Raw genomic sequence first — 13,603 nt, forward strand, 5'->3', positions numbered from 1 at the left:
ACGCTCCTCGACTTGAACTTGACTTGCCACCGCCTTCAACGCGTTTCGAACGTGCTGCCCAAGGCGGTGGCAAGTCAAGTTCAAGTCGAGGAGCGTTTATGAATACGGGGGTAAGGCGGAGAGGCCACAGCGTCTTACACCAGCTTCTTACACGGGCCGTAACGCGCTAGTACAAACGCGTTAGAAACGCGCAGTCTTTCGTTAATGTTGGGTATTTATTGTCATCGTGGTGCGTGTGTCCATGTGCGCATCGTGGCATAGTGGTTAGCGCCGCGCGTTCGGAAGCGAGGGGTCCCTGGTTCGATTCCGCGCTACGGACACAACTTTCGGAGTTTTTTTTTTTTTTTTTTTCATAAAAGTAGACGTGGCTACCTACTACGACGATGACGACTACTACTACTACCACATACTACAGAGGGGGGACAGACCCACACCCTAAGGAGCTTCGCCCCTAAAAAATGCCATATTTCTCTTTCATGACTTTCGCGTCAATCTCGCAGCTCCAGTTCGTCAGTGTGACCTCACGGATCCCAAAGTATTTTCTCCTATTAGCACCGTTCTGGCGATATGTAAGGCAATGTTCTCGGCGCTTCTCAAGTTGAAGCTTTAATGGCTTGATAGATAAAGGTAGTCCTTCTTCGTCAAATAAACAATAATATGATCCGCATAGACGCTGTCAAAATCCACGACGTCACGTTGTGACGTTACCTCCACCTTTATTTCTTTTTTTTTGTGCGCGTTTGTTTTCTTTCTCCGCGATTATTTCCGTCTTTCTTTCCCCCCTTACCCTTTCCCCCTGTGTAGGGTAGCAAACCAGAAGCTTCTCTTCCGGTTAATCTCCCTGCATTTCCTAGCTACCTCATTCTCTCTCTGTCTCTCATGACGTACACGAGAAGCTGTTGCGGGAAGATCAGGACCGCGTCGCCATGTACTGTTTCGTCTTTGTGCCTTTTACCACTTCCCAAGCATAATTTCACGGTAGGAGTGGCTGCTTTGCTATTTGAGAAGCGTAATTTACTAGCCGATACTGTTTAACTTAATATATGCCTCTTTAGTGGGCACAGAGAGAAACAAGTGACGAAAGTTTTAAAAACCGTGTTTAGTTACACCGTGCGCCACCAGCCCAATAAACGATACGTGGTTATAATGCAGCTCCTGTGCATACTGAAGTAGTATAGACTAGGAGTGTTCGAATATCGAAAAGTTCGATTCGAACTGAACAGCACTGTTAGAGAGAAACGACCTTCCAACATCGAATCTAATACCGAATATTTCCCATTTTTAAACCAAGTGAAAATCGCCTTATTTGATACATCAAGTGCCGGCATACAACGGGATGCTGAGGTCAACTGAGAAGCTCGCACACGAAAAGCAAAGTAAAGGTGGTCGTATCTGGTGCACCATGGCAATAAGGCAACAAAGGAACTGCACATCACTAGGTGCACATTGTGCTATAGTTGAAAGGCATAAGTGAAATACTGTACAGCGACAAGGTTATTCGAAAGTCCCAACTGCAGCGCTACAGATCCGAACACGGTTTTTTACTGAATTGTCCAATAGCTTTGCGTAAATCGAGGCAGCGAATGTGTAGGCTGCGTAAGGCGAGACGCGCCCATTTATCGTCTGCAAACTATTGTGCAGGACTGATCTCCTCCATGCGTCCGCTCGGGAACTGGTTCCTCTGGGCGACCGTTGCGGTATATAATCCTCCAGCCGGAAGATTCCTTCAGAATAGTCTCCGCTTGCATCAGTCTTTCTCTCTGTATAGACTCCAACACTGTTGCCGTCCCTTATGCTGCATTCGAACAGAACGAATATTCGACAACGTCGAATAGTGATTTTTGAAATTGAATTCGAATCGAGTAATAGCAAAGACTAGCATTAAAAAGTTAATGTTACCGAGGCCCTGGAAAGCTTCACAGTTTCGCCCACAGAAGAGAGAGAGAGAATACAAGGATAGGAAAGGCCGGAAGATATGTAGACGCGTCCAGTGTGCTACGCTAAGAGAGAGAGAGAGAGAGAGAGAGAGAGAGAGAGAACGATAAATGAAAGGAAGGGAGGTTAACCAGGACTGAGCCCGGTTGGCTACCCTACACTGGGGGAAGGAAAAACTGGGAATAAAGGAAATGGGGAACATGAAGAAGAAACTAGGGAGAATAAAGATAGAGAGAGAAAGAAAAGTGCAACGATGCGAAATGAAGAGAGGTCGGCCTGAGGTGCATTCCTCTAGCCAGCTACTCTGCGCTGGGGGAAGGGTAAAGTATGCATTGCGTGCAAGCGGAAGGATGTACAGGAGGGAGTGTACAGACAGTCACTCAGGCCGGTACACTTTCAAAGACAGCTCTGGCGCGCATAGCTTTTGCGCCAGCGACAGATGCGGCCACGCTCTCACTGAAATAGCCCAGTATGGCAGCGGGCTAGTCGGCATTCCATAATTGCTAGACTGGAAGCGCGAGACTAATGACAGTCAGCAAGACAAAAATAGACTGCCAAGTTCGGTGTGCAGGAAAACTGCACGCCGCAGAAGTGCACCAACACAGAAGCCCGTGGACTTCCAGCACTTCTTGTTTGCAGCTAATCGCAATTTCATGAATAAATTTTGGCGTAAAATAAGCACAAGTTCATGCATACATATGCCTAAAGCATGAGGCACGTTTCTTTCCTTCGAATTCTTCACGAACATAAAGAGAGACGTTCTGAACGCTGAGACCACAAGATAGACCTCTCTCTCTCTCTCTCTCTCTTTTTTTTATGCGATGTTGACTGCAATGAGGCGAAACACGAAATGTCTCAGGGGTGCAGGTTTATGCAATGCACACAAAAGCGTCTATGGAATAATGAATGGGGTTGGATCGCGCTCAGTTGGAGGGAGCAATATTAAACACACAAGAGTACGAAGAAGACCACGGGCTATACGTCAAACAGACAATCAATTCACCATTTAGCTTCGTGCGCGAAGCTTCCATAGCGAACCATACTTAGCTACTTTTTCTTTACCCATTTCCCCAACTAAGCCTACGGCCATCATTTAAATAAATTATTCTCTCTCTTTTCCATGAAGACTAACACAAGGACACGACTCTTGCGTAGCAACGCAGTGGCAAGTATGCAGGTGCGCCGGCCAATTAGGTTGAGTAATTTATGTGATGTCACAACGGGGGCAAACTCCTTTCAAATTCGGCGTCTCTTGGGAACTGCAGCTGTTTCGCAGCGCGGAGGCGCAGATAGCAGGTGCAGGTCATGTGGTCTTGCGGGAGGATCTAGCTGTCACATCCTATAGTTGTTCTCTGTAGTCGTTCTTGTCTTGTGCGCGTTAAATTTTCTCTTCCAAAATTGTTGGCATACTTTCTTTCCTATGCACTTTACTCCCACATTGAGGAAAGGTTATCTCCCCTGCCCAAGGTGCAGCAGCACAGAAAATGCGGTCGACGCGGTACGTTTGCTTCGGAAGTGCAGTGCCACAAACGACATCCAAGGAAGGCACCTTCCTCGAGGACTCATATCACCAAATAGCTTCTGATCCAGGAGTGGGTTTAGGCCCCCCGTTTTAAGTCACTCCTCTCCTATATCATGGATTCTGGTCTGGATTACGTCGTGTATAGGAGATGGAGACCAACCTATAGGGCAGGAGACCACTATTTGAATGTTAACCCTCTCATGCATACGGGCCTCATATGAGGACACATACTTATCCTGCTGCAAAAGTCGTCCAGTTGCTCGGAGCGAGTCATTAGCCGCATGGTGTCCTCAACTGAGGACACGCCATTGTTCCTAACTTGTTCCACAGATGGCGCTGGCTGTCTATGTTTTTTGAAGCGCCAGGTTCTAACGGAGAGTAGGCTTGTTTGAGGTCACTGCATGTTCGTAAAAAACAAAAAATAATTGCTCGACAGGCTATGATGCTTTTCAACTATAAAAAATCTCTGCGCAAAGAACAACTCCTGAATAATATCAGCTTCTTTCGGTGTCATTCTTTTCTCGGCTATGGGCTGTATAGAAGGAAAAGAACAGGTGTCCTCAAGTGGGGACATTATGCAAATGTGTAGCCTCACATGCAGCGCCACCAAACAAAAGCACACCCGCAGGAAGCCAGCCCTGGGCTGAAAGCGCCTATATTTTCCCGCGCTTTAGTGCACAGTTGAGTCGGCTTTCGCGGGAGTTTTTGGATGCGTATAGGTCTCGCACTTCTGTAGACCGTGGAAAAACGATACTTTTCTAAGATGTCTTTCAAGCGAGGACTGTCCAGGGAAGAAATCGATGCTCTTTTGGACCTTTCGTCGTCTGACTCTGATGACGATTCCGAGGCGGGTGACTGGGAGCAGCTACTCACCGACCTCGACACTTCGACCAGCTCGGAAGAAGAGAGTGATGACAGCAAGCCTGTGCGTGCTAACGGCGCTTCAACAAGCTCTGGTGCAAGAACCCCCTCGAGGACATCTACCGCGAGAAAGGACATCACAGCATGGATCGCTGACAAAGACAATGACTATGCAGGAAAGCCTCCCGATTTCCTTGGTGAACATAGGGTCAATGTGCACGGCGCACTTCCGATTGACTATTTTCTGGCCGTATTTCCAGACTCGTTACTGGAGCACATTGTTTTTCAAACAAATTTGTATGCAGTACAAAAGGGCAAAGAGAACCTACGGTTGACACTCCCAGAGCTAAAAGTGTTTCTTGGCATGTGCTTGGTGATGACTTACATCAAATATCCAAGAATCAGGAATTACTGGTCAACAGAATCCGGACTTAGAATGGACATTGTCGCCAATTCAATGCCTGTAAATCGTTTTGAGGAGCTTCGAAGATTTCTTCATTTCAAAGACAACAGCGACACTCTGAGCTTCCAGAATGACCGCGTGGCTGGAATGAGGCCAGTCATTGATGCACTCAACGAAGCATTTTGCTCGGCAGTTGATTGTGAGGAATACCAATCCGTGGACGAGATGGTGATTCCATTCAAGGGGCGCTCCTCCATAAAGCAATATCTCCCAAGTAAGCCGAAGCGTTGGGGCTTCAAGGTATGGGTGAGAGCAGGAGTGTCTGGCTACATTTATCGCTTTGAAGTGTACCAAGGGGCAACTGGTGGGCGATCCAATGTTTCAAGCGAATTTGGTATGGCCGGAGACGTTGTGATCAGGTTGTCCCAGGGACTTGAAGGGAAAAATCATAAACTTTATGCTGATAACTTCTTCACATCCATGGCCCTCGTCAGGAAACTGAGAGACGATGGAATATTGTTTGTCGGGACATGCCGTGCAAACCGTCTGCAAGGAGCGGATAAAAAGCTAAAGCCCTTGAAGGAGCTCAAAGCGGACGGAAGGGGAAGCACATCAATTTGCACCTCAGGAGACAACATCACAGTGACAAGGTGGCTGGACAACTCGCTTGTTCACGTTGTTTCCAGCTACGCAGGACGGCAGCCCGAAGGCACTACCCGAAGGTACAACAGAAAAGAGCGCAAAGTAATTGATGTCACCCGACCGTACTCCGTAGAAGTTTACAACAAACACATGGGAGGTGTCGACCTCATGGATTCCTTGATTGCAAGGTACCGAAATGACGTCCGGAACAAGAGGGGTTATTTGAGGATGTTCTTCCACCTACTAAATGCTGCAGTTGTGAACGCCTGGATTGTGTGGAGGTGGGACAAAGGCGCGGAGCATTATATGGACCAACTTGAGTTCCGAAGTCGCGTTGCCAAGGCGCTCATATTTCGCGGTGAAGCAGCACAAAGCTCGAAGCGACGAGGTCGGCCATCCAACGATTCTTCGCCAGCGCTCATAAAAAAGAGAGTGCTCCACCATGTGCCCCTGGAAAAGAGATTCGACGGCGGGCGCCATTTCCCAAAAAAGAGCGAGCAAAAGTACGCCAGCCGCTGTCGAAGCCTTGCCTGCCGCAGCAAGACAAGGTACCTCTGCGGTCGCTGCAACGTGCCTCTCTGTCCCGAGTGCTTCCAGTCATTCCACAGTGCCTAAACGGAATGTGCAAGACCAATCGTCAGCGTTTCAGTCTGAATTGTAATGGTTTCTTTCAGTGTTCTAGCGTGAATGCTCAATAATTTTTAGAGTACTATGTATTTCATGTGTACTGAAACCAGGGATTATTATCGGCTTATGCATGTTGTCCTCATATGGGGACACATCAAAAATGTAATACAGAGGCTCTGGATCACTTGAAATAAAATTTTTTCATGATCTTTGTGGTCTCTATTAATACTTTCAGGCCAAAAATAATTTTTTTATCCTCTGGATTTATTTCATGCATGAGAGGGTTAAAGAAAGATGGTGGTTTGCGCAGTGCATGAATAGCTTAGGAAGAAAAAATATACTGAGGAGAAAGAGCTCTTTTTTTTTTAACCTAAAGTCCGTTCATGCGCTGCGCAAAACACCGCCATGAACAATTACCAACTCGTTCAAGCTTCCACTCTTAAATAAAGCCCTTAATGCCACTACTGCTGATACTCACACATCCAGACATTTAGGAGCAGTGACGCCACTTCCGTTGCTGTTACGTCTCTTACGGGCATCCAACGGCTGAAACTTCGCGTGCCAACAGCAGTACAGTAGCGCAGCCTATATTGAGCGAAGGAAGCAGTTTTCAGTATAGGACATGCTGAGATATTGCGTCAGTAAATTCACCGCTCATTTTGAGGAACGTGTGTTCCGCTTCTGACTTGTCTGGACACTTGTATGATAGGAACGTAAGAGCTCATACACGCTTCTCGCAGCGCGCGCGGCCATGAACAGGTCTTAGCTTGGCTAAAGTGTAAACGTTGATGTGCAGGTCATGACAAAAATTTGCAGGACGCTTAAGCTTCGCCTTTAAGAGTAGAACGCGATAGCATTCGAATATCCCTGGCTGCTTATCAGGCTTTCTTCCAGTATATTATAATTACAATCCGACGCTATCACGTCGCGTGTATAGGTTGTGGTTAAGTCGTACTTTACAATTTTTCTGACGGATTTTACTTTAAGAAATTAAATTTTTGTTCACTAACTCCTTGCGCCACACGAAGGGCCTGCCCGGTCGGGGTGCTTCGGCATGATATGGTTCGGCATGATTATTTCCGCCAAACGACACCGGCGCTTACGCCGACATCGACGTCGAAGCCGGATTTTCTGCGGCACGGAGTGAGCGCTTAACGCTGTCGCGTTAATATCGTGACATTTTCGTCGCCTCCTTATACCGTATGGCGTCAACATATTTTCCTTTCAAACTGAAACGCCTCCTTGCTGACACTGGTACTACATAGGCGTTAAAAGTGCTCCTGCGTTGGAAGAACAAAAAATGAGCAAACGATCGAAAGTAGGTGTTCCGCATGGCGTTCTCATTTTCCCTTCGTCTTTCCGAGCAAAGTGATCGAGAATGTTTCGACACCATGCTACTTGCCGAACATTTGCCAATAACATAACATGCCCGCGAACATTAATGCAGTCTACGACGGCGCTTTTCTCAACTCTCTAAAGCAAGACCAAAGAAAGCAAAAATAATTCAGGCTATCCCTGCCTGTTCCAGTCGGTTATCACAACTTCACTCCCAACCGTCATTCTTCTCCTTTAAGAAATAAATAAATAAAACATTAAAAGTAGTAGGTATAGAGCGAAGTAAAGTTAACGAGTGTTTCTGAGCTCGACACTCCATTTGGTAGTCCATGCTCAGATATGTTTTTTTTTTTATCTGTTTTTTGTAGCCTGCAAAACATCGAGGGGGGAAGAAGAAAAAGAAGAAAAGAAAAGGTCAGTGGCGTGGTGGAAGCAATTACATTTACCAAGAAGGCAACGTCAGGGTATCGTGATTAATAGTTCAAGCGACGGACTATTTTTCACAAAGATAACGAATGCCCGCCGCGGCTTGTTGCTCCTATCAACAGTCGCGACTGAGGCGCTGGCTTGTGCGTTTCTCACTCATCGCTGTGTGTCTTTTATTTCTTTTTTTTATATGCGACATAAACTTTTTTTATAAAGAAAATCATTTCGAATTTGTAGACGCTGCGTAATCACGGGCGCATACCCCGTGTGGAGATGCCTTGACGGCCTGCACGCAGCGTGCAACTTCAACATCGCAAGGGAACGCGGTGAGGACTGCGACCTTCTTCGGGACGCTTTTCTGTTCCCAGCGCCTTGTCAACATTATTTGTCATTTGTAATCACCGTGACCAGAGGGAGTCTTGTCAACAAGTACATATCCCTCTGAAAACAAGTCCGAATTGGCGCCAAGTCGTGTACAAAAATAGCCCATACAAGCGGGAAGCCTCAGCTCGAGGCATATTCCTAGGCCGCCTATTAAATTACATGTAAAAACGCAGAAATGCTTTTATGAAACAGCCCTATAGACTTAAGTGAATTTGTTGCAATTGAGAGATGAAGTTTAATACTAGTGACTGAAAAAAAGCAGAACTTTGATTTAGGACTAAACATGTTTTACGAAAATTTCGAAAGATTGGTGATTAAAAAAAAAGATAAAAGAAATAGGGAAGCGTAATTTTTAAATCTGTAACTCTCCACCAAAAACAAATATCACATGCAGTTCTGTAAACTGTCTCCATTAGAGCATCTATAGCGGACGAATTTGATATATGAATGTACTGTTTACGTGAATTTGTTAATGTTTACAACTATTTTGGCAATAGTCCTACTTACATATTAGTGGCATAATTCAGAGCGATGTGTACATAGACATTTTGTCTGCTTCAGATCTATTATAAGGTGCAGTTTCATAATGGTGATATCATTTTTCGTTGCATAGCTACAGAGTTGTAAACTTAATAATTTGGTTTTAGAAATTTCGAATTTTCAACTATTTTACCAGCGCGCGCGCCGCATCGCTTCGCCTAGCCATGACGTCACCGCGCCGTGCGGAGTGGTTGCCGCGGCTGCGCAGACACAGAGCTAAGCCGTGACGTCACTGCGCCGATCCATGGGATATATTGACCCTTTTCGCGGAGGATTTTGCTCTAGAGGAACGAGATGGCGCTTTCGGCGGCGCGCCATACGTTGCCTCAGCGAACGCGCACGAATACGAAACAACTACTGCTTCTGCCCTGCTACTGTTTGAGCTGTCGAAAATGCAAGTGGATGTTCGCTAATGCACTGTGCCTAATTCATGCTGCAAAATGTGTAAAGATAAAGGGAAGACGTGTGCGGTAGTTAGCTGCAAAAATAGTGATTCGCATATTAAGGAATGGAATCAACCTGTGTCGCCGCTGCTACATAACGACTGCCTGTGCGCCCTTCGCGATGCGCGGCTTTCCTCGATGATTAAAAAAAAGTTAATCCGCCAGCGCTGTATAGCTAATCTCCAAAGAAAGGACTTCAAGTCCGCAACGTGGGCACTGAAGAGTGAGTACCACTCGTTACAAAAGGAAGTAACGCCACTAACTGGCATATTAAGTTGCTCGCTTGTTATTTACACACATCCACCCCTACTCGCACGCCAACTTACACCCACCCTATCGCCAACGTATCAGTAATGAGGGAATGGGTGCACACTTGAATCAATGTGCCGAAGCATGAGTGACAGCGACAACACCGACAATAAGACACGAATGTTGAAAGCTGAACGTTTCGTGACGGTGCACAGAGTAAGCGAGGGACTAGCGATAATACGTCTTTGCTACAAGCTACGACAAAGTACAGAACATTTACATTCCAAGCTTTGTGCGCCGCAAGACCAAATATATCGCAGCAGAGCACACCCGCGAGCGATTAGGCTAAAAATAAACAATCAAATAGTGGCCGCACCGAAGAACCGAGGAAATTTACTGAGTCAGAAACATGACAAGCCGCTGCTTCAAAATGTTTGCCAAATAAAGAACGAGCACAGTGATCCTGATTTAATTCATAAGCGGTAAGTTTGGACAGCTTGGAATACATTCCTAGCCCCGCTTTTAGTAAAAGCACCGATTACGCTGCCCGCGCCGTTTGGACAAGGCGTAATGAGCTCTTAAAACACTTACATGTCCTCTAAAGCTGTGACCAAAGCTTCGTGTCATCCACACAGTCACCGTCTACGATATGCGTCGAAACGGAGGTTTGCTGCGCCGCACCGGCGTCACGCGCTTGCGTTGCAAACACGGAGGCAGCTGAGGCAAGCAATGGACGCGTCACCACGTGATCAAACATGGCAGCGCCCACGGGAGCGCCGGGAAAAGGGTCACTTCCGCGTCGCCGCCGCGGAGACACCAAAGCCCCGCCGTCTCCGCGCCGAGCACATCACCGCGAAGATGGGGCGGCCGACGAAGAGCGTCACTCCCGAAGAAGAGGAAGCGCGGCGCGAAAGCCGCCGCGCCGCTACTCGAGAGCGAGTAAGACGACTTCGGTCCGATCCCGAGTATCGCGCCGCCGAAGCGGCGGCGAAACGTCGGTGATTCGCAGAAGATCCGAAGTTACGAGCCCGCGAAACCGAGCAAAAGCGTTTGATCGTCTAGAAGCCTCCAGATACTTTAATGACTGAGTGTTCGTTGCTCCTTGGACTGTCGATGATTCCGGGGTGATCTTGCGCAAAACGTGGGCGAGTCTCGAAGCATAACCTCGCAATAACTTGTTCGAACCGAGATAAAGCTAGGTGGGGTCGCCAGCTCGCACCACTAGTGTGAAGCTGCCCCTAATTTTTTAAATAAAACATTTACGAACTGAATAAAAAATCCCCTCGCTTAAGACACGAAGACTATGGATCTAATGTACGCAGTGTTTTACACAAATGGTTGTATTGAACTAAAATTCAAGCAGTGCACTTCAATCATTCAATCAATCACTTCTTTTATTTTCGCAGCAAGATACACTGTAGCAACGAACATAGGTGGCCAGAGGGAAATGTTGCTCTTACGCAGCTTGGCAATGCATGATCCAGCCACAGCAGAAGAGACAGGTCGTACGTTATTTTCTACTAAACAGGTAGCTTAAATCACTGGCATTTTTGTCTAGTGAACGACATCAATTGCATTGTTGAACACTTCCGCAACAAATTAAAAGGGGCTGCTTACTCATTTAATAAAAAAAAAGAAAGACAGCGCAGAAATAATTGCATACAATACCAAATAGACAAACGCAGTAGTAAGTACATACAGGAAAAACATGAAATAAATGAGTTCGCGTGTACTGACCCATCAACATTAAGCAACTAATTAATTTATACTTTTGTTTTTTTAATGTACAGATGTCAGTACAGAATATGTCATATTAATTTAGTACCAATGACAACGCATGTTCTACGTACACTTTCGTTTCCTTAACGCGTACGAGAAAGATGAATCTGATAAGGTAGTTGATGCCGAAAGGAATACGTAGCCGAAGTTCTTTTGATATTTGATAGGTCTAAAACCGTGTCTGGTGTTCCTAACATTGCACGTCTGTAAGTGCGTTGTAGTTTGTATGTGCAAATGTCTTGCGGTTTTATAATTTTATGTACGTTACTGATAAAGCGGTCTAATATGTTGCAAGGCCGGCGTATTTTCGATTTCACAGAGTGCTTTCTTCTGTATTAGACTTAGTGAATGAAAGTTTGTTGTTGTGTTACCCAAGCCTAAGGCAAAATAATATAAAGGTGAATTTACGAGAGCATAGTATAGAAGTTTTTTCTTTTTCTTTCTTTTCTTTTTTTTATAGGAAGTGTTTGACGATTACGGTTAAGCATACTAACTGCCTTGCTAACTTTAACGATGATTTCCTTACGGGGTCATTCCAGGACATGTGCTCAGAAAATACAACACCTAGTGCATTTGCATACGTTTCAACCTTAATTATGCATGGACCTAGGACAACGATTTCACCAAATGAAACCATGGCCCCTGGCAACAACAAACATGTTGTTTTGGATTCGTTCAACGTCAACCTATTCACGCTAATCCGTCTCTTGAGCATGCAGCAGAATGCACTTGCTTTGCTTACACCATTTCCAATGTCGATGCCATCGATTACAGAACCGTAGTTATCAGCATATATGATGTATTTGTATATCTTCGCTACGACGTCCAACGCCTCCCGATTGGACTCGGGACCGCTCTCTGAGTCATCGGACCGTGACCACATCCGTCACTGGCACAAAAAGGCGATTCGTGCACTAGTACAGTACTTGAAGTGCACCGGTTTGAGAGACTGCTTATAGTGCCCCTGTGTATCCTCTCACGTGCACTCAGTGCTCACTCTCTCCCTCTTTTCCTCTTTCTATTCCCCTTTCCCTTGCCCCCAGTGCAGGGTAGCAAACCGGACGCTCGTCTGGTTAAACTCCCTGCCTAAATTTCCTCTGCAGTATTCAGCAGTATCGTCTCTTTTCGAACAAGCAATGTGTTTTCAGTATTGCGACCTTTTATAAAACCAAACGGATAGTCATTTATAGGCTATGTTTTCCAGAAAACTTTAAGAGCGGATGTTTATAAGCTCTTTTCTATCCATTTGAATATATCGGCAGAATGGATATGGGACGATAGTTAGATGTAGAGCTTTTATCACCACATTTGTAAAGAAACATTGAGTCTAGTAATCTGCATGTTGACAGGGAAAATTCCGGTTGAAAGAGACGCGTAAATATGTGCGTTAGTACCGGTGCGAATAAATGTGAAACATGTTTTATTGGGGGCATAACTTTTAGGTCATCCGAATCTCGACTACGACTGTCTTTCAAACCCTGACAAACTGCCGTTACCTCAGAAATGCAAGTGGTTGAAGGAATAATGGACCTGATAATTTTGAAATGTCACTGGTGGCTTCGGGACAGTATATGTATACTAGCTCCAATTTAAAAAGAAAAGAAAGAAAGCCTCTTTAAAGCAATTTGCGAGGTGTATCCCCTTACCTTTATGTCACTTATGGTGAGGTTGTCAATTTAATATCGGTTTTCACTTTTTCGTAACACTTCATTTACATTTTTTGTTTGCAAACATCGCACGTGTTATGTAAACTGCCTGCGTCAAATATGCATTTGTAATATCTAGTTTTGATTGCTTTCGCGCTTTATTTAATTCATTTGGAAAATACTTTCGAATACGGCAATGTCACGAGACTCAGGAAACTCCTATAAGCTTCTTACGTTTCCGATATTTTTCAAAGGAAAGGAGGCGACGTAATTTATTAAACTACATTGATGAATTTCTCATAACAGTTATTGCTGTCAGTAACCGTGAATATATCACTCCAGTCTGCATTTCCTGAGTTGTTACGAAAGGTTGCTAATCTGAAGGGTGAAATTTCACGGTACGTTGCCTCTGGTCACCCTTTTGCCACCAAACTGCTGTTCCTCTCCGATCATATAAAAGATGGGCATATGATCACCTACATCACTACTATAACATGGGAAGCACTGTCAGTAGGAAAGCCTGTAATAATTAAAGTCAAGCGATGATGAGGTTGAAGAAGTGACGCGCGTTGGACCGTCTATTGCGTTCCGAAAGCTATTGCTTTGTAAGATAAGCAAAAAAAGGACATTTCTGGTTGTTCTCTCCAAAATGTTGTTTACGACCCGTTTTGTCTGTCGCACATGATGACAAGACCTGTACCCGGCCTTATTTTGCAGATGGTCGATATTGAACGCTGACTGTATGCCGTATATACTGTAAAACCTGGCACCACTAAAGTTGTCTCTTCGTTTCTGAACGAGACAGACTCGG

The 13,603-nt window shown here is 45.4% G+C and overlaps 1 protein-coding gene across 1 annotated transcript; it reads left to right on the forward strand.

Annotated features, from left to right (window-relative positions):
• Window positions 1-4,220: 4,220 nt before the first annotated feature.
• Window positions 4,221-5,978, forward strand: LOC119456965 (piggyBac transposable element-derived protein 3). Its single transcript, XM_037718785.1, has one exon. The coding sequence runs from the start codon at window positions 4,221-4,223 to the stop codon at window positions 5,976-5,978; it is 1,758 nt and encodes a 585-aa protein (XP_037574713.1).
• The last annotated feature ends 7,625 nt before the right edge of the window (window positions 5,979-13,603 follow it).

Source organism: Dermacentor silvarum, chromosome 6 (assembly GCF_013339745.2).
Source record: "Dermacentor silvarum isolate Dsil-2018 chromosome 6, BIME_Dsil_1.4, whole genome shotgun sequence".
Lineage (NCBI taxonomy): Eukaryota > Metazoa > Arthropoda > Arachnida > Ixodida > Ixodidae > Dermacentor > Dermacentor silvarum.